Source organism: Anser anser (assembly GCF_964211835.1).
Source record: "Anser anser genome assembly, chromosome: 1".
Taxonomy (NCBI): domain Eukaryota; kingdom Metazoa; phylum Chordata; class Aves; order Anseriformes; family Anatidae; genus Anser; species Anser anser.
In genome coordinates, this window is record NC_139720.1 from 205,163 (window position 1) to 229,575 (window position 24,413).

A 24,413-nucleotide genomic window follows, 5' to 3' on the forward strand; every position below is an offset into this window, starting at 1 on the left:
CCCGGCACATGCTCTTGTTAAACTTCATGCGGTTGGTGATTGCCCAGATCTCCAATCTGTCCGGATCTCTCTGCAAGGCCTTTTCACCCCCAACAGAGTCAACAGCTTCTCCCAGTTTAGTATCATCAGCAAATTTACTCAAAACACCCTTCTAGTCCTACATCCAAGTCGTTTATGAAAAAAATGAAAAGAACTTGCCCTAAAATGGAACTGTGGGGGACCCCATTGGTGACTGGCCACCAGCCTGATGTAACCCCATTTACCATAACCCTTTGAGCCCTACCCATCAGACAACTGTTCACCCATCATACGTTTTTATCTAGCAGTATATGCCGGACATTTTGTCCAGTAGGATCCTAAGAGAAACTGTATCGAAAGCTTTAATGAAATCCAAAAAGATTACATCAACTGGCTTCCCTTGATCAACTAGACGGGTGATCTTATAAAAGGAAATCAAATTTGTTAAACAGAACCTACCCTTCATGAACCCATGTTGGCTGTGACCTATGACTGCATTGTCCCCCAGGTGCGTTTCAGTAACTCCCTAGGAGACTTCCCACCTAGACATATACCTTCTGCTGTATCTGTACAGAACCCCGCCCCGTAAACCGCAAGGACCATCCATCTCATCATTCTCTTACTGTGCCCTTAGCCCTCGGAAAGTGATGATGCTGCAGCTCTCAACTGCTCAGCATACTTCCAACTGAGCTGAGATCTCCACTGGGGCATGCCCTTTGCTTCATCTTAAACATGGTCTAGAAGGAGCTGTGCTGGCTCTGGTGATGATGCTACATCCTGGTCCCTCCCTGATCAAGTCAGAGTTTCTCTCAAGAGAGCTCAGCTTGAAGGTCCAACAAATATTTGCACACCCAGCAGGGTTGGTAACCTTCCAACCCTGCAGCTCACTATGCCAGCACACTGTCAGAAGTGTCACTGAGCCAAACTTCCAAGGTAGCTCCAAGGCTAAGCTTGATTAGTTGCGGGGGAGGGTCTGGTGCATTTGGGACAGGCACCACTGTGAAGCAACAGAAGGGGATGGAGCAGCAAGAGACTAGGAGCAGTGGCAGCAGGAGGGCTTGGGAGTACAGTTTGGTACGCAGCAGGGTTGCAGGGCAGGATCCCTGCCCTTCCTGATTTGACTTTCTCCAAACTCCATGTGCTGTTCAAAAAGCATCTTCTCCAGTTTGATGTCCTTCAGAACTTGCCAAATCTCCGGCCCTGCAGCACTCTGCAACAAATCATAGTTCTCAGCAGGGTCTGACTCCAAGTCAAAGAGCAGTGGTGGCACATGATGGGTCAGTGGGGTCAGCCCATGGCAGGCTTGGTCTGGGGTGGTATCACTGTGAAAGGAACCTGCAACAGAAATGTCCAAGTGTAGCTCAGCTGCTACTCAGCTTTTGACAGCAGAACCAGGCAGGACTTCACAAAGCTGCCCGTGCAGAAGGGAGGCGGGACTAACCTTGTGTGAAGTAATGGGCCTTGTACTTCCCAAGCCTGACAGCAAAGGGGCCATGCAGCGGATCAGGGGATGGTGGGTAGAAGAACATGGTCTGACGGGGACTCTGTGGAAAGCAACAGAGGTGATCTTGTCTGTGCAGCCATGAAGCTGGACAAGAGCCCAAGTACACGACCAGACAGTCTCCAGGGAATCACAAAGAAGCCCTGACACTACAGCCAGAACATGGCCAGAAAATGAGGAAGCTAACGAGCAGCAGCATCCTGTTTGCTCCCTGCTCAAAGCTGCAGAGGCTCCTGTCCATCCACTGCAGCCACAGGGACTAGGCTTCGCAAGACGTTGTGGTTGTTACAGTGTGCCCCAGAGCAGACCAGGGAAGCCCATGGCACGGTCCAGACCAGACAAAATCTCCCAGCTCATGGGTCTCCCCCTGACCCCTCAGCTGGCACTGATCATCACGCGCATAGCTCAGGCCTCATACCCAGCCTTCACATACCGCACCAGCCAGAACTGGCCTGCAGGACTCACCTTCCCTGATCCAAACAGCACTGGACTGAGGTCATAGCCATCCAGGGTAACGCTGGGAAGAGCCGCTCCGGCCAAGGCAGTCAGTGTTGGCAGGATGTCCAGGGTGCTTGCCAGCTCATGAGTCACCCCTGCCACCCACGACAGCAAGGCACAAAGAAAGGTTCAAATGCCTGATCCCACTCTCATCCCTACCATCCTCGCTTCTCTCCCCTCCTCTGCTTGTCCCAAGGCAACTGAGTTGCCATGACACCCCTGCCTTGGCTGGTATAAGCACACAAAAGGCACAAGCAGTGCTGAGTCTCACCTGGAGTGATATGGCCTGGCCAATAAGCTACTGCTGGTTCCCGCATGCCACCTTCATATGTTGTGCCCTTCCCGCATCTCAGAAGGCCAGAGCTTCCTCCACGTGCCATCCGCATGGTAGAAGGGCTGTGAGAGAGAAGAACCACCTACCATCAGTTTCACAGGTCCACACAACCCGTTCCCTGCTTGCCAGTGGGACCATGACAAGAAACACACTGTGCCAGTGACACTGAGATCCTTTCCAGCCTTGTGAGGCAGGAGGCATGGGAGGGGTGAAGAAGCTGTGCAAGACACCTGAGCAGGGCACTAGAGACTGAGGCCACCCACACATGAAAGGAATCTGGGGATATTCAGGCTGCATAGTCCTGGACCTAAGCCGGTGCAGCTTCTGCCTGTGAGGGGTACAGCTGATTGATGGGAGCAAGGAGATCATGCAATAGGTCCTCAGCAGAACAGTGTCCACCCACTGACTCAGTTCAGGTCACTAGGATGTCACCTGGCACTGCCACGCCATGTCCCTTGGGCCCCAGTCAATGGGGTCCCATATCATGGTAGTACAGTCTTATCAGTGGATGAAGTCCCTCCAGGGAGCCCACTCACCCATTGTCAGAGGTGAAAAACACCAAGGTTGTGTTCAAAAGACCATTCTCTTGCAGCGCCTGCAGCAGCTGTCCCACTGAGCCATCGAACTCTGAAAGTGCATCACCAAATGGCCCACGCTGTGACTGTCCTGCATACTCCTGGCTTGCAAACTGGGGGTAGTGTGTATGCTGGAGAAAAGGCAGAGAGGGTTGCTACACAAACTCCCAGAGTTGCGTTTCTTTCCCAACTCACTCAGAGACAGCGAAAACCCCAGCTAGGACAGAGATATATGACAATGCCCAAGACATAACAAGGGGCATGCCCCCAAGTTTCAGAAACACCTCCCAGAAATGGTACAAAGAAGCTGAGTCCCGGGCAGGATGCGTAGACTCAGACGGTAGTAAGGTTTCCCAGATGGACTACTGGCCAAGGGAAACAGCCAACGTTCCAGAAAGCAGCCACGCAAGAATAACACCAGAACGGTGCTGCCACAGAGCCTGGACATGGGAACACCGAACCCAAGTCAGCCAGGCGTGGGGAGTTCACCCATCCCTCATCCAAGTATTGACTGCTCAGCACAGCCCAAGGGCTACAGGAGCTGAGGCGCTTCCCAGCTCTCCAGAGCTGAACAAAGGCTTCCTCCCCCACCCTCAGACCTGGAATAGCCCTCCCCCTCTCCTACATGGGAGGCATAGTAGAGCAGGAAGGGCAGGCCTCTTTGTGCACAGTCAGCAATGAAGTCCCGGGAAAATTTGTTGTAGAGTGGCACCAGATCAGGGAAGGAGACTGGCTGTTGCACGATGCTTTGGTTCCAGAGCAGTGGGACTGGCACAAGGTTCTGGTCGCAAGTCCCAAAACACTTGGTATCAGGTGGGAAGCAGGTGAGATTCTGACAGGGGCCCTGGAGAGAACAAACAACACTGCCTTTCATCTGTTCTGCAGGACAGTGAATGGAAGGGGACAAAGAGACTCACAGCAACCCACCACCAGGTCCTACAAGAACCCTTTGGGCAACCACTCTCAGAAACCCAGGGGTCTGTGTCCACCCTAGCACCATCCAAGGACCATGCTGCACCAGTATCACTTTCTGCTGACAGCAGTTCAGATATTTCTTTATAGCCCAGAAGCTGACCTTCCGTCCTGCAATCCACTAAAGGGTGTACATCCTCAGGCACAACTGCTACCTATGTTCTGCAGAACTGCTCTACCATACGAAAAACTCAGAGAAGGTCTTTCCCCACCAACGTCCATTTCCCTGGCCTACGGCCACCCACACCCATCTGCCCATGCAGGCACAAACTCAGCCTACACGTCCTCAAACACAAGGTTCACCTTTGAGGCACTCCCCCCACCTGGTCCTGATGCACCCTCGTGGGCTGGACCCATCTCTCACCTGGTCGTGGGAGTACGGCACTCCCAAGAAGTGGTCAAAGCCCTGGTGGATGGGCAGGAAGGAGCCATTAATGCCCACGCCAAGGTGCCACTTGCCAACCATGGCCGTAGCATAGCCCTTGGCCTTCAGCACCTCTGCAACAGTGACCTCAGACAGCGGCAGGCCTCCCCGGGAGTCCGGGTCAAACACGCCAGGGTAAACCCCGGAGCGCATCTGGAAGCGGCCTGTCAGCAGGGCTGCCCTGCGGAAGAGATCGGAGAGGCAGGAGACGGCCGTGACAGCCGGCACGGCACGGCACGGCACAGCCCGCGCCCCACACCACCCGGCGGCCCGCAGCTCTTCTCCGCGGCGGGTCCCTCACTCCTGGGGACCTCGCGCCCCGGCCTCAGAGCCGCCGCCGCCAGCCCCCCGCCGCCGCGGGGCCGCGCGCCCGGCCCCCTCCCAGCGCGGCTGCGCCTCGGCGCCTCCCGGGGCGCAGCGGCTTCACCGCCTGCCCCTCCGGCACCGCGGGTCGCTGCCGAGCGCCGCCCCGATGCCTGCCCCCGCCCCGCGGCAGCTCCCGTACCGGGACGGGCTGCACACCGGGGCGCTGCTGTAGAAGCTGGTGAACCGCAGCCCCCGAGAAGCCATCCGGTCCAGGTTGGGCGTGGCGGAAGAAGGGTGCCCGTAGCTCCCCAGATCCCCGAAGCCCAGGTCGTCCGCCAGCAGCACGACGAAGCTGGGCAGGGCGCCGGGCAGGGCGCCGGCCGCCCCGCGCAGGGCCGCCGCCAGCAGCAGGGCCCGCAGCGGGACCCGCGCTGGGAGCGGGCGCCGCGGCCCCATGGCGCTGCCGCCGCCTGCCGCGGGCTGTGCCGGGCGGGCGCTCCCCCGGCCCGCGCGGCCAGCCACGTGACCCAGCGGCGGCGCGGGGCATGCCGGGGCGGTGGCGGCCGGGGGCGTCCCGCTGCCGGCCCGCGGCGGAACGGGGCGGGCTGGGGCCGGGCCGCCGGGAGGCTGCCGGGGGGCGGTGAGCACCTCGGAGGGAGGCGGCGAGCGGGGCCGGGCTGTGTGTGCCCCGGCCGGCTGGCCCAGGCCTCTGCTCCCGGGTGCCTGCTGTCTGGAAGAAGTGACCTGGCTTCTCCCCGGGTGCCTGCGGGGCGCAAAATCAGTAGAGTGAGCTTTGTTCGGGGCAGACTAGGCCCTGTGGGAGTCCTGGTGCTCCTCAAGTGAGGTGTGTATTTGTACAGCAATGACAGAATTTCATGTTTACGAATAAGAGCTGCTGGCAGCGCTTGGGACACAGAAGCCCGTATCCCTCGCGGTCAATGAGTTGCAATCAGAGTAAGGAAGGGGCCGTGCAAAGAGCAATAGCAATTCTGTGGTGGGAGTCTGCACCTGAGAAGACTCTTGCTGTGCCTGCTTTTGAAAACGAGAAAACTCAGAAGACAGGCACTGAAAACGAATTGGGGCCTAATATCCTGAAGAGCACCATGTGCTTAATGTACCCAAAATGAGATTAAAGCAAGACCAGAGATCTTGTACTAACAGATGTACTGGTGGTGGGATGGGGTTAACCACACAGCAGGCAGAGGTGAGGACTTTCACCCAAAAACAAAGCAGGTGTAAAACTTGCTGAAGTCCTAGTCTGAATGTTGTCATGTGGATACACCGTATTTTGTATTCAGCCTGTGTAATCAATCTATTCTGGATTTTGCCATTATTACTAGTCAGCACTTCCTAAGACCCATCCCACTTTTACAACCACTTTATAATTTGCTTGGGAACTTAGCTTCCCATCACTCCCTATTCTCAACAGTTCAGACTGCTGGTATAGCTCCTGGCCTTCCCACGTGTGTCACCTTGTGCCTCCTGAAGGCCTGGCCCTGGCACAAGTAGGGTGCTCGGGCTGCTGCTTCTGCTGTGTTCATTGCCATCAATTATTCAGGGCCAAGAGGCAGAGCAAGGGGGCTGGTACTGCAGCAGGAGGCAAAGCTGCTGTATAATTCATGTAGCCTACTTCATTCATAGGGCATTGCAGTGGTTGCCTTGCAGTGCCTGGCCATGGTGACTGTGGCACAAGGGGATGGCAGGCAGGATGCTGAGGGGAGGAGAACAACTGCAGTTCTGAGCTCTGGAAGGGCACGACATGAGGACAGAGTTTTAGGAACCAGACAAGGAAGAGGGAAGGACATGTGGGACTGTGTGCACTGTGCACAGGTGACATAGTTGTACGGAGCCAGGCAAGGCACTGTGTGACTGCTTCAGGCTGCACCAATGCCAGCAAGCAGGGGTAGAACATACAGATGAACAGTGTCCATGCGGCTGGGCTTAGAAGGGGAGGTCCAAGTGACTGCTGCATTGCTGTGGGAGCCCACTCTGCAAGGACACGTGCAGGCACGTTGTGGTTGGGAATGGTAAGGGTAGATTTTACAGGCTGAGTGCATGAGAGTGGATTGTGAGCTTGTGGGGTGCTTGCTAGTTGTATGTTTGAGAGCAGCCCCGCATGTGTAGGGAGTGTGCTCTGCATATGCACGTACCACTTTGGATGCAGTGTGTGCATGCATGCGGGTAACCAGCTGGGTGCACACTGTGCATATGCGTATTGGGTGTGCATACACTGTGTGTCTGCGTCTAGTCTCTTTGTATGTTGTGCTCATGTGCACAAGAAGCAATGCCTTTACCAGCACCCACATAGTACAAAAAAACACAACCCAGAATTTTTCTGCCTCTCCAGTTATCAGGACTGGCGTTCAGTAGTGAACCATACATGCAGCTTTACTCCCTTGATTCATAGGCAGAGCAGATTCATATATCCTTCAAATAATAGCATGGGAATTAAGTCCATGTAATAGCTGTGGCTGGATGTCAAGCTCCTCAGCCACTCATTGGGGCAGACCTTGGGTCTTTCCTGATCTGGATCTCCTGGTGCGAGAGCTAGTCCACCTTTAAGTTCACTGGTGCATTGCATGCACACCCACACAAGGACCCCACCAGTAGCTGGCTCTAGAGACACTTGATGTTGCCAGCTGCTGTCCCTAAGACCTCTGGGCGGTAAATACCTGCATTAAATACCTGCAGTAAATACCTGCATTCCCTTGTCCCATTGCTTGCACCCTCCTCCCTGAGCAAGTATGGTTTCAGCTTTCTTCATAGAATCATAGAATCACAGAATGGCTTGGGTTGGAAGGGACCTGAAAGGTCATCTAGTTCCAGCCCCCCTGCCGTGGGCAGGGATGCCACCCACTAGATCAGGTTGCTCAGGGCCTCATCTAACCTAGTCTCGAACACCTCCAGGGATGGGGCATCTACTACCTGAAAGGAAATAAGCTGTGGGGAGCTGGGGGTCGGCCTCTTCTCTCACTAGTGATAGGACTAGAGGGAATGGCCTCGAGTTGTGCCAGGGGAGGTTTAGGTTCGAAATTAGGAGACATTTCTTCTCAGAAAGAGTAGTCAGGCATTGGAACAGGTTGCTCAGCGAAGTGGTGGAGTCACTGTCCCTGGGGGGTGTTTAAGGTAAGGTTGGACGTGGTGCTTAGCGACATGGTTCAGTGGGTGACGTTGGTAGTAGGGCGATGGTTGGATCAGATGATCTTGGGGGTCTCTTCCAACCTTAATGATTCTGTGATTCTGTGCTTCTCTCTGGGCAACCTGTTCCAGTGTCTCACCACCCTTACAGTGAAGAATTTCCTCCTAACCTCTAATCTAAATCTCCCCTCTTTTAGTTTAAAACCATCTCCCCTTGTCCTGTCATTATCTGATCGAAGTTTCTCTCCATCTTTTTTATAAGATCTCTTTAAATACTGAAAAGCCACAGTGAGGTCACCCTGGAGCCTTCTCTAGGCTGAACAGCCCCAGCTCTCTCAGCCTATTTTCACAGGAGAGGTGCTCCAGCTCCTTGATCATCTTCGTGGCCCTCCTCTGAACCCACTCTAACAGCCCCACATCCTTCTTGTGCTGGGGGCACCAGACCTGGACGCAGGGCTCCAGGTGGACCTGACGAGGGCAGAGTAGAGGGGGCCAATTCCCTCCCCCCCCCCGCTGGACACTCCTTTTTCGATGCAGCCCGGGATGCAGTTGGCCTGGGCAGCGAGTGTGCACTGCTGGCTCATGTTGAATGCGCCCCAAGTCCTTCTCTGCAAGGCTGCCCTCACTGAGTTCTTCTCCCAGTCTGTACTTGTACTTTTGGGGTGACTCTTTCTGCTTTGTGACCCATGGTCTGCACACAGCCTTATTTTGCAAGTGCCACGTATGGAAATCCTTGCCTTGCACAGGAGATTGAACTGGGATGAGGCATGGTTAGCTGTGAAAATAGGCAGTTTTATTTCTTGAACTAAGTATATTTGAGTAAGTAAAACTAGAGGAGAGTGGGCAGGACAGAGCAGGCCTTTGGCACTGGGGCTGCCTTTGGATCACCAGATACTGCCCCTGAAGAAAATGGTTATAGTACACTGTAGCCTGCACTGGATCATGCTCAGCCTGCTGCTCAAGCATTATTTCCCCTTAGGGCATACAGGAGCTCCTGCACCCGAGTAAAGAATTCTTTGAGTTTCTGAAGAGGAAATGGGCAGTCGTTAATCTCGCTTGTTTGTGTTGGTATTGGCCTTGGCCTCTGGAAAGGAGTGGAGGCAGTGAGAAAATGACTCCAATCCCGTGAAGTTGGACGTGAAGTTGGAGAGGTTCGTACTGATGAGTGCAGTCCCATCTGTACCAGGATCCATTCGTAAAAGTGCTGAGTGGAGGCGTATACTCCAGGCCGACGCATTCTACCACAGCCTGTCCCCCAGCTGGTCACACCAACGAGCCAGAAGTAGTCAGCAGTGTTATCTTTGCACACGAGAGGACCACCGCTGTCACCCTGCAGTGGAGGAGAGAAGCCTAAGGTGTTACTAGGTGTCCGCTGTCAGCAGCAGAGCTGGCTCCTCTCTCCCAGCTCCTCCCAGAGCTGTATTCACAGCACAGAAAAGCTCTGCTTGGGTTCTGGAGCCTACAGTGGCTTTTCTGGGAGGAGGTCGTGGACATGGAAGGTAGGTCTCTCTCTCTCTCTCATGTCTCCTGTGCAACAATCCCAGCTGTGGGAAGAAGGGTGTTCCAGGAGTGGGTCTGCCGGGCACCAAGAACATTGCATGGGCTCTCTGGGCAGTCTTGGGGATATGGGACAAGGGGAGCCTTGGCAAGGACCTGCAGATGGGAAAGGGGAGGTGAGCTCCAGAAGTGGTGGAGACCCAGAGCTAGAAGGGTGGCTTGCATGTGCTGGTGTTCGTTTGGGCAGGTACGTCAGGGCTACCCACATGGCAGTGTGTTGACTTGTAGCATGCTCCTACCTGGCAGGTGTCGATGCCACCCTGCATATAACCAGCACACAAGTTGTGGGTCTTGATGGCCCCTCTATACCACCGGCTGCTGTTGCAGAGCTTGGTGTCAATGAGATGGACCATGGCCTCCTGCAGGACATCGGGAGATCGTCCAGCTGCGAGCAGATAGAGGAATTGGCACCCAGCAACTCATTGCTGGTTCTTTTCCCCCCTGCCTGGGTGAACCCCTTCCCCAACCCTTGGCTTTGTGTCTTGAGAGGCACTGTGCTTATGTTTCCCTTCTGTCTTGCTTTGGGAAATGGGTCTGGCCCACCTCTCTGTAGGCGTTCTTCCCCATGGCTTGACCCTGGGTTGTGCCTCTGCCATCAGGTAAGCCCAACCCGTCTCCCCAGCATGCTAAACTTTCACTCTGGACAGCAGTGTTTTTGGGAACTCACATCTTTCCTCTGTGGAACCCCAACCACTGATGTAGCAGGTTGACAGCTCTGACACTCTCAGCGAGGCATCAGGCACGCAGGCAAGTTGTATATAGTAGCTGCACTGGACAGGTTGGTCCAATTCCAGCAGTGCAACGTCGTACCCTGTTTTGATATTTCTATAGTATTCATGAATCACTAGCCGCTTAATATTGCGCACTTCAACCTCAGGGCCCAGCTGAGTCAACCGGTTGGCACCGATCACCACACGCCACATCGTGACATAACTGGAAGGAGATAGAGAAAGGGGTCAGACGGAGGCAGAGCCATGTGCTGTAGCAGCCCAGCAGTTCCCTGAACTCTGCTTTATGGAGGAAAAAGGAAAGCAGTGCTATGAGGGTTGTGATAGCCCTTGTATGCTTTGGGCACAAGGAACATTGATGTGGAGGCTGCTAGGAAGCTCGGCGTGAGCCGAGCCTTCTCACAAGCAGTCCCTCAGCTGGGTTTTGCAGTGCCCAGGCACCGGCCATATTGCAGGGAAACAGATGGGCCCTTACCTTGCATTATCGAAGCAGTGTGCTGCTGTGAGGACCCACTGTGGGCTGATGAGGGACCCTCCACATACATGCCCAACGCCTGAATACCAGGGATTCTGGATGCTGACGATCCAGGGCCAGGCCCCTGGCTGGGCATTCGTGCCACCCACGACGCGCATCATGCCGTAGTGATCGGCCATGGGCCGGAGCCCGCAGGTCCTGTAATCAGAAACTCTTTACTGCCTTGCTCGCCTTTCCTTTGCTCTGTTCACGCTGAAGGTGAGCCGCCTTCCCTCCCCATGAGGCACCGTGTGGACAGCGGGGCCCCTGGGTTGTCTCTGACCATGCCCATTTCTGCTTTAGCCCTGCAGATGAGTCGTGCCAGCAGCCCGGGTGCTGGTGAGGCATCAAGCTTCCCCCATGGGGTCTTGGAAGCTCTGGTGTGGCTACAGGGGACGAGGGGACGTCCTCCAGTGAACTCCATAAGGGTCCCCCCAGGCTCCCTCCCAAAGCCTCAGGCTACTCACACACAGTTTCCTGATGTGCCTTGCACAGGCCAGCACATGGCCAGCAACAGGAGGAGGGGCGGCACCTTCATCACTCCCCGTGGCAAGAGGCAGCTGCTCATGCCCTGGGCTTGTCACGACCAACGCAGCAGCTGATCGTGGTGTGGTGCCCGCGTTGCCCACGGAGCCCTCAGCGCCAACGCCGATGTCACAGAGCCCCTGGTTCCGGGTGCTGGGCACGGCTGTGCCGGTGCCACCTGGGTGGCTGCACGGGGGGGTTCCAGGCAGGAAAGGAGGCGGAAGCTGGGCTTGGGCTCCCCTGACAGACACCCCCTGAACGCTCTTCTGGTGGCACGAGCGTGTGCAGGCCACACGGCAGGCACAGCTCATGGCTCCAAGCACTGCCTGCTGACAGCTAGCAGGAGACACCAAAGCGTGATTTTGTAACCTGTGTGGGAAGTTCACTGCCACCCTGCTCTCTGCAGCTGCTTACCAGCAGGTTCTCCCCGAAGACACACACCAGAGCACATAGCTACTGTAGACAGTATGCATGTGTGAGCGCTGTGGAGCTAGGCTGGATACAGCTGGGGCAGATGAGCAGTGAGTGACATGCAGTTTCAATGAATCCTGGTGATGCATGCCATGTCCATGCATAAGTACACAGATGTGTTGAAGTGCCTTTTGGTGGTGTCCACTCCGAGTGTGCACACACCAGGCATGCTTGCACTCTGAATGGGTGCACCCTGTATCTACGTACACACATCGTGTGCGTGCACCTTGTACACATTCATTGTAGCATAGGTGATTTGTGTGTGCAGACTGTGAAGATGCATTCTCAGATTCATGTGTGCATGCCATGTGTGCCTGCTTTCCATATTGTACAAGAGATTTGTATGTGCACATTACTTGGTGCTGGTGTGCAATGTGTATTGGTGTGTGTGTGCTGACGTGCGGTGTGTTTGTGCGTGTGTGTGTTTTGGTGTGCAGAATGTGTGTTAGTTTGCAGTCATACTCTGTGTGTTGATGTGCAGTCAGACTGTGTGTGTATGTGTTGGCATGCTGTCTGCGTGTGCATGTGCATGTGCAGCTATTGGTGTGCAGCGTGTGATAGCGCGCATGGCGTTTGTTATACACGTGTTGGTGTGCGGTCCACGTGCATGCATGCGTGTTGGGTTGCTGCGTGTGCGTGTTGGTGTGCAGGCTGTGTACCTGTGGGGGTGCGGCCGTGTTGATGTGCAACCTGTGTTTGCGGGGTGCGGTGTGTGGCCCCGTCTGTCCGCACACGCGGACCGTGCCGCCAGGGGTCGCCGCCGCCCGTCGCGGGGTCCCGGCCCCGCGGTGCGGGAGGGCTGTGGTCCTCTCCCCCCGCGGACCGTGCCGGGGGGGGGGGCTGTCCCCCCTTGTGTCCCCATGCCGGGGGTGGGAAGTTGTCCTCCCGGGGACACGCCCGCTGCCACCCCGCTGCCGGCGCGGCCCGGGGCACCCAATTCCCCGGGCGGCCGGGCGGGAGCGTGCGGGGTGCGCATGGCGGGGAGCTGGAGCCGCTGCTGCTCCGGGCTTTGCGGGGGAACCGGACACCTCCTGTGTCCGGAGCTTTGATCTCAGGCCCTGGGACCGCTTGCCGTTTTGATGAGCCCTGTTCCCTCCTGGAAGGAGGGGACGAGGGAGGTCCTCGCACCAGCTTCCTGCCGGGGTGGCAGTCTCACCGGGGCTGCCAGGACCGGGCTGGGCGAGCAGGAGCTGCAGGGGTGGCAGAGCAGGGGTGAGAACGGCATGGGCGCTGCCCTTGGTACTTCCGATGCCGACGGAGCTCTGGGCGCCCCTGACTGCAATATTCCTCTTCTCCAGGGTTTGTGGTTTAAAATGTCAATGCAGAGGAGGAGTGGGAGGTAAGGAGCTTCGCAGTGGGGGAGCTGGAGAGCACCGAGGAGTGGAGAGGACAACCTCGGGGTAGGTGTGGGGTGTGGGCAGCACTCCTGTTCTGCACGTGCAGGGGAGCAGCTCCCAGAGCTTGGGTTGCACCTCTGGAACAGCCTTCTTGCCTCTCTCTCGTCCTCCACCTGCCAAGGCTGGTGGGCCTGGCAGCGGCTGTTGCTGATCCTCTTCAGCACTGTTTCACAGCCTGCCTGTGCCTCCCTATGCACAAAGCTGCCTCTGAGCCAGCTCGATGCTGCTGCCTCATAGCTGGGTCTCACCCATGCTGCACTGATGACAGGGGTGCTGTCACTGGTGCATGACACGGGTGCTGAAGGGACAGGAGCATGTCCCTGAGCCTGCCTGGTGCTGAGACACAGGGGAAAACTTGCCGTAGAGTTTGAGGGCTGTGAACTGCAAGGACAAGGGTCTGCTAGGCAGAGCAGTAGGGTGTGAGGGAAATTTGGACATCCACAGAAAAGAGGTGAGGCAACTGCTCCACCAATGACAGGCTCTGGTCCCTTCTCTGCCCCAAGCATCAGTGTTCATGTGGCACTATTGTGAAGCTGAGTGCAGCTACATGGACAGTCACATTTCATGAGAGAGCACTTGGAAATCTCTTGCATAACAGCCAGCTCTCTTCTTTGTGCTTCAAATTGCCTATTTCTGAAGGTCTAGGAGTCTTTTGCTGGTGAAGCAGGGCAGCAAGAGGGTGCTGTAGAGTGGTGGATGGGATGCGGTGCTCATCATTAGGCTGGAGTAATGTTCAAGGTGCTGCAACTAGCAGAAGGGTGGGTGCTGTGAAATGGGGTCCCAGGGACATTGACTAGCTTGGGCTGTTCGGAGAACTTGTATGTGTTGCTTTGGTGTGCTGGTTACGCAGAGCACTGCAAAAACCCAGTGACTATAGGCAGGGCTAGAAGCAAAGTCCTCTGTCCACAGGGGGCCAGGCCCTGTAGATAAATAAGAAGTTGAGTCCCCAGAATGGGGACCAATGTACCAACAGCACATGCAGCCATAGCCTGGAGTACACAGGGCATGTGGATGATTGCTGCCTGAGCAGCAGGGATGGAGATTCGCACAAGTGAGACATGTGTGTGGAGGGGCTATCTTCAGGGGGCATGGGAAGAGGAATGACGTTCAGAAGAGTCTGTAGCCCTCCCAGGAGAATGGCCAGAGTTACTGCTGCTTCCTGACGTGGGGAGCCCTGGTCCTAGACCAATGTCCTGCTCTGCCAGTGTGAGGACGTGGCAGAGATTGTCCCCAGCAGATGGCCTCACTGTTCCTGGGCAGGGGGTGGTTCTGGGCAGACATCCTGCAGCTTCCAGGTGGCAGATGGATCTGGGATGTCCCTCTTCAGCCCAGTACCACCCCTCACATGCCAGCTGGAGTCTCCTGCTGGGTCTCTTCTATCCTGTTCCTGACATTATTTTCCATAGACCATGTCTGCTACTTTCCATCTGCATGCTTATGCTGTGGGCTGGGTGGCAGGGATGATCTGTGTGGTGGAGAACGCTGCTGGGCTGCTGGTCATGCAGAACAAACTGTCTCAGGATGGAGCCCTTGCCTCTGCATGCATACAGCTTGCAGAGCAACAGCAAAGCAGTTATGCTGTGTTCTGTGATGAAAAGCACAACTGCCTGCCCCCAGGGCTAGAAAAATCTCTGAAGAACCATTCCCTTGCATAAGCATGTGGGGCACCAGGAGGCATGGAGTGGCCGGCTCACCTTGGCAAGGAAGGACAGTGCTGTGAGAAGCTGTCACAAAATCAGAGTGGTTGAGGTTGGAAGGGACCCCTGGAAATTGTTGGAAGGGACCTCTGAAGGGACCCCAACCTGCTCAAGTAGGGCCACCCAGAGCAGGTTGCCCAGGACCGTGACCAGTCAGATTTTGTGTATCTCTAAGGACAGAGACTCCAAAACCTCTCTGGGATCCTGTGCCATTTCCCAGTCACTCTCACAGTAAAACAACATCACTAGTTACTGTCCTCCAGCTGGACTTGATGCTGCTGTTTACCAACATCTGGGCTCAGCCCATCAGTCAGTTTTCAGCCCACCTCATATTCCACTTTTCTAATCTATACTTTGTCAGCTTGCCTACAAAGGTGTTGGGAGAAAGTATCAAAAACATTATTCAAGTGAAAGTGAACAAAATCCACTGCTCTCCTTCATCCACCAAAGCAGTCATCTCATTGTACAAGGTTATCAGAATGGTTAAACACAATTTCCCCTTTATAAATCCTGGCTGTCCCATCCTGCCCTGGCACCTGGCACCTCTCATCTACACCCATTTCAAGGCTGAATTTTTGTATAAGCTGTGCCAGGGAAGCCGATACCTGCCAGAGCTGACAAGTGGGGTGCAGATGGTTGAAACTATCCTGGGCTGCAGAACAATGGGACGGCTATGGCAAGGTGAAGGGCCACTATGTCTGCATGGCCTCTGTGGAGGCTCCCAAAGCCCAGAACAACTGGGTAGCCACCTGCCCAGATCCTACTGGGCTGAAGAGGAGACCAGGGTGCTGGAGTCATGGAGGGGCCTAACCCTGGGGGCTGGCTGCAGTGTAGGAATGGGATGACACTCCTTGCTGTTGGGACTCAGAGAAGAGTCTGATGTCTTTCCTATCTTGATCCAGGGCTGTGTCAGGTGCATTTTCACCCTGCAGGAGGGTTTCTCTTTCCTCAGACCTTTCTAAGAGCAATGGTGCCCACCTCCATGAGCACAGAGTGATGGATGCAGCTTTTGCCACCCTTTGTGTCTGGGTAGGTCTTCCCAGAGAGGCTGAACATCCTCTTAGCTCCACAGAACTAGTGCCTGGGTTGTCATCTCAACCACACAGCAGCCTGAAAATGAAAGGTTAAAATGAAACAAGCTTACAGCATGGTTCTGTCTGAGCACACGAGAAAGTTCCTCTCCAATAAGAGTCACTCCATGCTCAGTCTCAAGGTGCGTGTGGCCACTGCCTGCAGAACGTCCTGCACTGTGTCATGCTGGGAGCCATCCTCACCTGCCTGCCTATGCAGAGCTGGGTACCTGCTCCCATTTCACTGTTTGTCACACTTTCTTTTGCCTCCCCACCCCAGAGAGCAGGCTGGTTGCACTGGGCTTCTCACACCATCTCACTGGACGCTTTGTGCCTCTGGTGAGCGTGCCCACACTCAGCCTGGCACTGTGGGGCAGGCACGCACCTAGAGCAAGGTGCTTGGCCGCCCTTGCCTTGGGGGCAACTTTGTCCCTAGCTGTCAGTTCGGAGCCTTCCTAGGTCACGCAAACTGCGATGGGGCCATGCGAGCCAGGACCATGGTGTCGGAAGAGATGACATGGGACAGAGCATGGCAGGGACTGACAACAGCAGGCCATCCAGGCTGTCATGGCGCATGCAGCCCTGCTCAGAAAAGCTCTCTCTGCTGTCACTCCAGCTGTGGGCTGGAAAGCCAAGTTCCTGCTGGTTATCTGGGTCTGGCTGTGTGCAGCGGGGGGAGGCTGGCTGTGCCCGGGTCAGGCTGTGTCCCTGGGCTGCCCTGCCCTCAGAGGCTGCTGCCCTGCACCAGCACGGGCAGCCCTGCTCGAGGGGAGCAGGGGGAGGCTCTGGCCAAATTCCTGGCCTCTCTCTTCCCAACACAGGGCAGTGGCACTTGGCCCAGTGTGTAGGTGCCTGCCTCCTTGCCATGTGCGCTGCCATGTCCCAGCAGACCAGGGATTCCAGGAGCCACTTTTAGCATGTGTTTCTCTGTCCTGCACCTGGATAATGGCTTGGAACCCAGCAGGGCTGTGGCTGCATCTGGCTTCCGTGGAGGTAGGTGATGTTTCCTCTGCCCTGGGTGCTTCAGAATCAGCCCCCTCCTGCCACCCCTCTGGGCTGCTTTTAGAAGAGTGACAGGTACTTGTTCTTGCATAGCCCTGCTGGCAGGGAGCTGGGAAGTGAGTGGCAGAAAGGGCAAAGAAAACTCAACCTTGGGCTGCAGCCCCACTCCTAGAAGGTTGTGCCACAGTAAAGAGCACCAAGGAGCACTTCCCTGGACCACAGGATGAGACAGAGTTAGCTGGACACCTTCCCAAGACAAAATAGTCCCATATCTAAGACCAGTCCCCCTATGCCCATGTAAACCCACAGCACTGAAGGAATGCTGCACCCCTTTGCAATCTCAAGAGGTCCCTCTCCCCCTCCTTCGTTCCTACCCCCATGATTTGCATTCCTGTCTCAGAGCAAGTGCAGCTCAGCTGCTGTCCCACAGTCCCTCATTTTTCCTGTCCAGCCTCCCTGCCTGCACCCACACAGGTCTGTGCTCCCAGTTGCTCCCTGGAGTGAGTGGCCCCATTGCCAGGTGATGGGGAAGATGTGCTGCAGGCAGGCCTTTGAACATGAAGTACAGACATTGGCTGGGATGAGGGCTCCTGCAGAAGAGGCTTGTGACTCATTTTAAATAAAGCAGGTTGCATGTGGTGCAAGAAGGTGCTTTTCCTGCAGACCGTGAGCGCAGCTGAATGAGTAGGAGCAGAGGAAGCAGACCACAGGATGATGCTGGCTGCTTACAGCACCAGTGCCATGCCATGGGTTGCCAGGAGCAGAGGGGATATTCTCAGTGCCAGGCAAAGTGATGTGGAGAAAGCTGATATTTTCCCAAATGGGAGCCAAATGCAGTATTTGCTGCAGGCTAAGGGTCTGTCTGAGATGAGTTCCGAGGCTATGCGTGGTGGGGTGATCCAAGCAGCTAGGAGGGGAGTCAACAGACTGACAAGAGAGGAATGGGGTTAGGAAGAATGACAGCCTGAGAAAGCCTTGGAGACAGCAGGAGAGTCTGGCTGAAGGGGAGTGGGTTCAGGAAAAAGTATTGAAGGGGAAGAAACTGCTTCTGGCAGCCCAGCTTTCCTCGTTTGCTCACCACCCTCTCAAAAACCCCGTGCTTCCGTCCACCCGCAGCCAGCCCAGAGCTTGCCAGGTCATGTAGGGTCTGACATAGCAGCTCCCCAGGGCCAGTGGTGGCTCTGGGGGTGCTGCTTGATGTTTTCTGTTGCTCTGTCTGGGGCAGGAAGGTGATCTGTACCCAGGCAGTGCACCTGACAGTGGATCTGAGAACATGTGAGGCCTTAAACAGCTCCAGGACTACAGCCAGAGGCATTCACACCTTCTCCATTACAAGCTCCCAAGGAAGATGCTGTGGCAGTCCCTTGGGATCAGGGCTGGACCAGATGGTGCTTGAAGCTGGGTGCTGAGGCAGTGGTCATGGGGTGGGGGCAGAGCTTCTGTGTCTGTCGGAGTGCATTTGGGGTGCAGAGTGTTGTGCTGGGGAAAATTGGGAGCGAGGAGTGCAGAGTGTGGTGGCAAGAAAGGGAAACTTGCAGGGTGGCCCGGAGCCTACAGGTCTACCTGTGCTGTGCTGTGCTGTGTCCCCAGGACTTCCTGGCCCCATGGGAAGGTTCTGGCCCTGCATGGCCCCACAGCTGTCCTGCAGGACTCCCACATTCCTGTTGAGGCTGACATAGCTGGATGCAGTGAGGCAAGGCCTGCACCAGATCAATCTTTGCTTGGCACCACTCTGCACCAGATCTATGCTCTTATCTCTATCACTAAGCTGCTCTTCCACACCCTGCTGCTTCCCACAGCTTGTTTCTCCCCCACCTCCTGCAGCTGCAAGAGGCTGCTGTGAGATAATGTTTCAGAAGATGGAACAGACACATCTACAGCAGAGAGACTTCAAATGGGCTGGGAAGCTTGCAGCAGCTCTGCACAACGGAGATGGTGTGCAGTCAATCATTGGATTCCCCCATCCTGCACGCTGCATATTTAATGGCTCTTTGGGTCTCAATGTTTAAATCTATCTAATAAGCATTTAACTGCCGCTCAATATTTAATGCTTCAGTGTTGAGTGTAATAATCCCATGTATCAACGTGAGTGCTGGTCCATCATCCTGGGCATGGGGAGGAGCATGCTGCAGGAGAGGCTCTGCCACAGGGCACATAGTAAGGGGAGAACTGCTCCATGACACAATTTGCATGGGTGTCAGGTTATCTCTACACAATGAGCTGAACCACAGGGCAACAGGAACCGGCCACAGGAGACTGGTAAAGAGCAAAGATACATCAAAGGCAGGCAAAGCAGGACAGCCTGCACATCCAGCACTCCCTGCTCTCCCCCACAGTCCTCCTCCGTGAGTGCAGAGCATTTGCCATGTGGCTGGCTTGTGTGCAGGTGCACATATCTCCCCCTGCACTGTGTTTGTGTGTGCACTTCAGTGAGCTTGCACGTCACCTAGTTGTTCTGAGACGGCTTTCACTCCCTTTGGGTCTGGTTCTGCTTGCTGGGGCCTCTGCCACCTTGCAGAAAAGCTGAACCCCAAGGCATTTGTTTAGGAGCAGTTCCAGTAGCTCTGTACAGATTGTTCCTGAGCTCACATACCCATGCAAAAGAATAAAATAGTGCAGCTGGAAGGGCCCTTCAAAGATCATCTAGTCCAAATCCCTGACCTCTTCAAGGCTAACCAAAAGTCAAAGCATATTATTGAGGGCATTGTCCAAATGCCTCTTGAACACTGACAGGGATGGGGCATCAACCACCTCTCTAGGAAGCATGTTCCAGTGTTTGACTACCCTCACAGTAGACATTTTTCCTAATGTCCAGTCTGACCCTCCCCTGGTGCAGTTTTGTGCCATTCCCGTGCATCTTGTCATCAGTTACCAGGGAGAAGAGTTTGGTGTTGTCCTCTCCACTTCCTCTCCTCAGGAAGTTGGAGAGAGCGATGAGGTTTCCTCTTAGCCTTCTGTTTTCCAGACTAGACAACCCAGGTGTCCTCAGCCTCTCCTCATAAGGCATGTCTTCCGGCCCTTTTACGAGCTTTGTTGCCCTTCTCTGATGCTTTCAAGGACCTTAACATTCTTTTTATATTGTGGAGACCAGAACTGCACACACCGATGTTAAATGTAGTATGAGAATCACCTCTTTAGACCAGCTGTCTGTGCTATTTAATGCATCCTAAAACGCAGTTTGCCCTTCTGGCTGCCAGAGCACTCTGCTTGCTCATGTTGAATCTGCTGTCAGCCAGCACTCCCAGATCCCTTTCTGCAGAGCTTCTCTGCAGCCACTTGTCTCCAGCTGTGTGTTTGTGTCTGGCATTGCAGTGTCCCAGGTGGAGCACCCAGCATTTTCCTTTGTTGAACTTCATATTGTTGCTAATCGCCTGGGGCTTCAGGGCTACTCTGTTGTGCTCAGCTTGCAGGCACTTCAGAATCACAGAATGGTGGAGCTTGGAAGAATCACAGAATCACAGAATTGTAGGGGTTGGAAGGGACCTCAAGAGATCATCGGGTCCAACTCCCCTGCCAAAGCAGGTTCCCTAGAGCAGGTTGCCCAGGTAGGCGTCCAGACGGGCCTTGAATATCTCCAGAGAAGGAGATCCCACAACCTCCCTGGGCAGCCTGTCCCAGTGCTCTGTCACCCTCACCATGAAGAAGTTCTTTCGCATGTTGGTGCGGAACTTCCCATGCTCCATTTTGTGGCCATTGCCCCTAGTCCTATCCCCACAAACCACTGAGAAGAGGTTGGCCAAATCCCTCCGTCTCCCACACCTCAGGTATTTATACACATTGATAAGATCCCCTCTCAGTCTTCTCTTCTCCAGGCTGAACAGGCCCAGGTCTCTCAGCCTTTCCTCAAAGGGGAGATGCTCCAGGCCCAGTACCATCTTTGTGGCCCTCCGCTGGCCTCTTTCCAGGAGTTCCCTGTCTTTTTTGTACCGGGGAGCCCAGAACTGGACACAGTACTCCAGGTGAGGCCTGGCCAGGGCAGAGTAGAGGGGGAGGATCACCTCCCTTGACCTGCTGACCACGCTCCTTTTAATGCATGCCAGGATCCCATTGACCCTCTTGGCCACGAGGGCACACTGCTGGCTCATGGTCAACCTGTCGTCCACCAGGACCCCCAGGTCCTTCTCCACAGAGCTCCTCTCCAGTAGGTCGTCCCCCAGCCTGTACTGATACGTCCGGTTGTTCCTTCCCAGGTGCAGGACTCTACACTTGCTCTTATTAAACCTCATTTGGTTTCTTCCTGCCCATCTCTCCAGCCGGTCTAGGTCTTGCTGAATCGCGGCACAGCTTTCTGGTGTGTCAGCCACTCCTCCCAGCTTTGTGTCATCGGCGTACTTGCTGAGGGCAGACACTATTCCGTCATCACGGTCGTCGATGAAGATGTTGAACAAAACCGGACCCAGCACCGACCCCTGGGGAACGCCGCTAGTCACAGGTCTCCAGCTGGACTCTGCGCCGCCGATCACCACCCTCAGAGCTCGGCCAGTCAGCCAGTTCTCAACCCACCTAACTGTCCACTCCTCTATCCCACGCTTTCTCAGCTTTGCTATCAGGATGTCATGGGAGACAGTATCGAAAGCCTTGCTAAAGTCAAGGTAGATGACAACCACTGCTCTCCCCCCATCTACCCAGCTGGTGATGTCATCATAGAAGGCAATGAGGTTGGTCGAGCACGACTTCCCCTTGGTAAATCCATGCTGACTGCTCCTCATAACATTCTTCTCTTCCAATTGGTTGGAGATGGCATCCAGAACAAGCTGTTCAACACCTTTTCAGGGACAGAGGTGAGACTGGCTGGCCTGTAGTTTCCTGGATCCTCCTTCTTGCCCTTCTTGAAGACTGGAGTGACATTGGCTACCCTCCAATCTTCAGGCACCTCTCCTGTTCTCCAGGACCTTTCAAAGATGATAGAGAGCGGTTCGGCGATCACCTCCGCTAACTCCCTCAGCACATGTGGATGCATCCCATTGGGACCCATGGATTCGTGTGCGTTGAGCCCACTCAGACACTACTGAACCACTCCCTTGTCAACTGGGGGGATTTCTTCATTTCCCAGACTCTTTCTCCCTCCAGGGTCCAGGGGTTCCAGGGAGGAGTATGAGCAAAGACCGAAGCAAAGAAGGCATTCACTATCTCCGCATTCTCAGCATCCCCCATTACCAGGACACCCCCCTCATTCAGCAGGGGACCCACATTATCTCTAGTCTTCCTTTTACTGTTTACATACTTAAAAAAAAAAACCACAAAACTTCTTATTATCCTTTATCTCTTTTGCAAGCTTCATCTCCAGGTAACAGCAACAGGTACACAGGTTCTTTGGATTGCAGGTGATAAATTCACTGTCTACAAAGAAAACTCAAATGCCAAAAGTATGCGTAACACAGCCTGGCTATTAACATGTTAAAAGGCACAAAGTCTCTATAGAGATTTCTAAGTTTCCCAGGGAGGCACTTGGTATGACCAAGTGTTCAAATCTTACCCAAAGGTGTCCCAGTGGGGGGGGAAGAGAGGCTCAGCTCATCAACTGATCCCAGAAGTCACAATGGTATCTTCTCTCACATCCCCTCTCTCTTAAGTCAATTTATATTATTTTCTATATTTGAGGTGGAGCTTGAGTAACTCTAGTCAGGCATATCTTGGTTATGATTAGTAAAAAGTTTTCTCACTTTCATTTAAAGGTATAGGTTCCGAGAAATTCAGAGCGCATGCTCAGTGAGGGGTGGTCACACCTTGGAGGTGGGGAGTTTTGGGGATGGAGATGTGTTTTGGTGTTATAAGGATATTATAATGAGCAAAGTACACTAGAGAACAGCATTTTGTCAAAAACATGACAGATCATTGGCTCAGGGTAGCAAATATGCAATTTATTGGTCTAGGTGTGCACAAGAACAATCGGGTCCCCACCTGGTCACAGAGCCTAGCCGCGGTGTCTCCACTCTGATCTACACTCTGTACTGTTCCTTACAGTCAGCACACCAGGTTCCCCCAGTGTGATAGCATCTGAGGTTGGAGACCTAGGGAACTTTTATATAGTGCAGCTATGCTCCACCCTGGAAGCTTCTTCAATGCTGTACATTTTCTTTAAAATGTGAATATCAGTTCAAGTCACCTTAGGCAATTATTCCACAGGGTGTTTATGGAAAAGTTGGATGTGGTTTAGTGGGTAATATTGGTGTTAGGGGAATAGTTGGACTAGATAATCTTGGAGGTCTTTTCCAACCTTAATTATTCCATGATTCTATGATCATGTTTAGCAGTGGCTGTGGCATGTAAACCCCACAGTCACTGCTTCCTGGGGGAAACTTAGAATGTCCTTGCACATACTGTTGCTGTGGCTGTCACCCTGAGGTGAGCAATTGTGGGTCTTGCCCCACAGCCCAGAAGAGATTTGATTCCTGGGGCATTTCACTTCTCTAATAGCTACATCCTCCCTGGATGACCCTACAGATTTAGGACAGTGCCTTTGCCACACTGAAGTCCAGAGTGACTGCTCATCTTCTGGCATGAGCCATGCCCCCTCCCCAGCCACCTGCCTTGTGCCCTGCTGCCCCTTTGCAGCACAACCCTGCGGGCAGAGTCCTCCAGCCCCAAGGAGGGCTGCAGAGGCACCTGCCTCTTGTGTCGGCAGTGCTGGTGGGCCCAGGCAAGTCTTTTCCCAGCATGCGCATGGGTGAAACACAGCCCCCTTCCTGCTCAGAAAGCTGCCTCCAGGCATGAAGATAACTGCCCCAGCCGTGGGATAGCTGTTCTCTCTGGTGCTGCCTGTGGTGGGTCACGCTGGCCTGGCTCAGGAGGACTCCATGACTGAGAAAAGTGCCTGGTCTGGCCTGGGAGCCCCAGAGCTGTGCCCCAAACTGAGCACTAGCACGCAGGGGCTGGGCAAGCCCAGCTGCTGTGTTAATACAGTCCTGTGAAATCATTCTCTGCAGCAAGCTTAGCTTTTCCTGAAATGTTTCCTTCCCTGCCTTATTCACCTGCCCTTTCTGAAACTGCCATCTCAATCCCTGTTCACAGCTAAAGACTCAGCCACATCATCATCCCCACCGCAACCCCATCCTTATCCCTATTCTCAACCCTGTTCCCATCCCTGTCATCATCATGCTCCCCACCTCTGTTCATCTCTGTCCCTATCCAGACAGCTTCCTTCCTACCCTCTGGACACTCCTGCAGATTGCTTTAACTGTCTTCCAGGGTTTTTGAGAGAGAGAGAAATACCTGATTAATCCCAGAGCGAGCTGTAATCACATGGCAATAACTACACGACTCGTGCTTATCTGAATGTGTAATCACAGCGATGAATAATACTCAGGGTTTAGCACCTTACCAATTAGCTTGGGAGTGGCTGCTGTTGGCTTTATGCAGCAGGTCGCATCCCTCTTGGGGTCATGCTTTGCCTTGTGCGGACAAGGAGCCACTGTCCTGCCAGGACACAAGTGGAGTTAGCAGCTGCCTCCTCAGGGAGCCTGGCCATGGCTGGGAAATTGTCCCATGTAACGCAGTGACTCCTGTCCTGTTGTGAGGTCCCCAGCTGCAAGTGCTCAGGGCAACAGTCGTGCCCTGCTTGTTCCCTGTGTGCTCGTGGAGGACATGGAGGCAGGGCACTGTCCTCTGAACCCACTGTCCCTGATGATGGTTGTGGAGTGTCTGCATGGTGTGGAAACACTCTGCTATGCCATGTTGTGCTGTGAC

At 54.5% G+C, this 24,413-nt stretch overlaps 2 protein-coding genes across 3 annotated transcripts; both read right to left on the reverse strand.

The window, feature by feature from the left end:
* Window positions 1-115: 115 nt before the first annotated feature.
* ARSA (arylsulfatase A) lies at window positions 116-5,153 on the reverse strand. Its single transcript, XM_083795188.1, has 8 exons — window positions 4,828-5,153; window positions 4,263-4,503; window positions 3,552-3,770; window positions 2,888-3,057; window positions 2,289-2,413; window positions 1,985-2,112; window positions 1,460-1,562; window positions 116-1,353 (listed from the first exon to the last, which is right to left on the reverse strand). Exons 1-8 carry the CDS (start codon window positions 5,082-5,084, stop codon window positions 1,052-1,054), a joined length of 1,545 nt encoding a protein of 514 aa, XP_083651314.1. The 5' UTR covers window positions 5,085-5,153; the 3' UTR covers window positions 116-1,051.
* A 23-nt stretch (window positions 5,154-5,176) lies between these two features.
* On the reverse strand, window positions 5,177-12,414 carry LOC310880033 (acrosin-like). 2 transcript variants are annotated; one of them, XM_083795216.1, is made up of 4 exons: window positions 10,527-12,414; window positions 9,991-10,256; window positions 9,563-9,708; window positions 5,177-9,096 (listed from the first exon to the last, which is right to left on the reverse strand). In XM_083795216.1, exons 1-4 carry the CDS (start codon window positions 10,703-10,705, stop codon window positions 8,725-8,727), a joined length of 963 nt encoding a protein of 320 aa, XP_083651342.1. In that variant the 5' UTR covers window positions 10,706-12,414; the 3' UTR covers window positions 5,177-8,724. The 2 variants fall into 2 exon arrangements, with proteins under 2 accessions (XP_083651342.1, XP_083651343.1); XM_083795217.1 differs by having other exon boundaries at window positions 8,955-9,419; window positions 10,527-12,408.
* Between the last annotated feature and the right edge of the window lie 11,999 nt (window positions 12,415-24,413).

What these genes read in the sequence shown, in the direction of transcription:
- LOC310880033 (XM_083795216.1), bottom strand. Translation starts at nt 10,705, where the DNA reads ATGGCCGATCACTACGGCATGATGCGCGTCGTGGGTGGCACGAATGCC. An exon ending in CACTGCTTCGATAATGCAAG is followed by an intron (nt 10,257 to 10,526) that starts GTAAGGGCCCAT and finishes ATCTCCTTCCAG; the next exon opens with TTATGTCACGATGTGGCGTG. An exon ending in GTGGCATCGACACCTGCCAG is followed by an intron (nt 9,097 to 9,562) that starts GTAGGAGCATGC and finishes CCTCCACTGCAG; the next exon opens with GGTGACAGCGGTGGTCCTCT.
- ARSA (XM_083795188.1), bottom strand. Translation starts at nt 5,084, where the DNA reads ATGGGGCCGCGGCGCCCGCTCCCAGCGCGGGTCCCGCTGCGGGCCCTG. An exon ending in CCGGTGTGCAGCCCGTCCCG is followed by an intron (nt 4,504 to 4,827) that starts GTACGGGAGCTG and finishes TCTCTTCCGCAG; the next exon opens with GGCAGCCCTGCTGACAGGCC. An exon ending in TGCCGTACTCCCACGACCAG is followed by an intron (nt 3,771 to 4,262) that starts GTGAGAGATGGG and finishes TGTTCTCTCCAG; the next exon opens with GGCCCCTGTCAGAATCTCAC.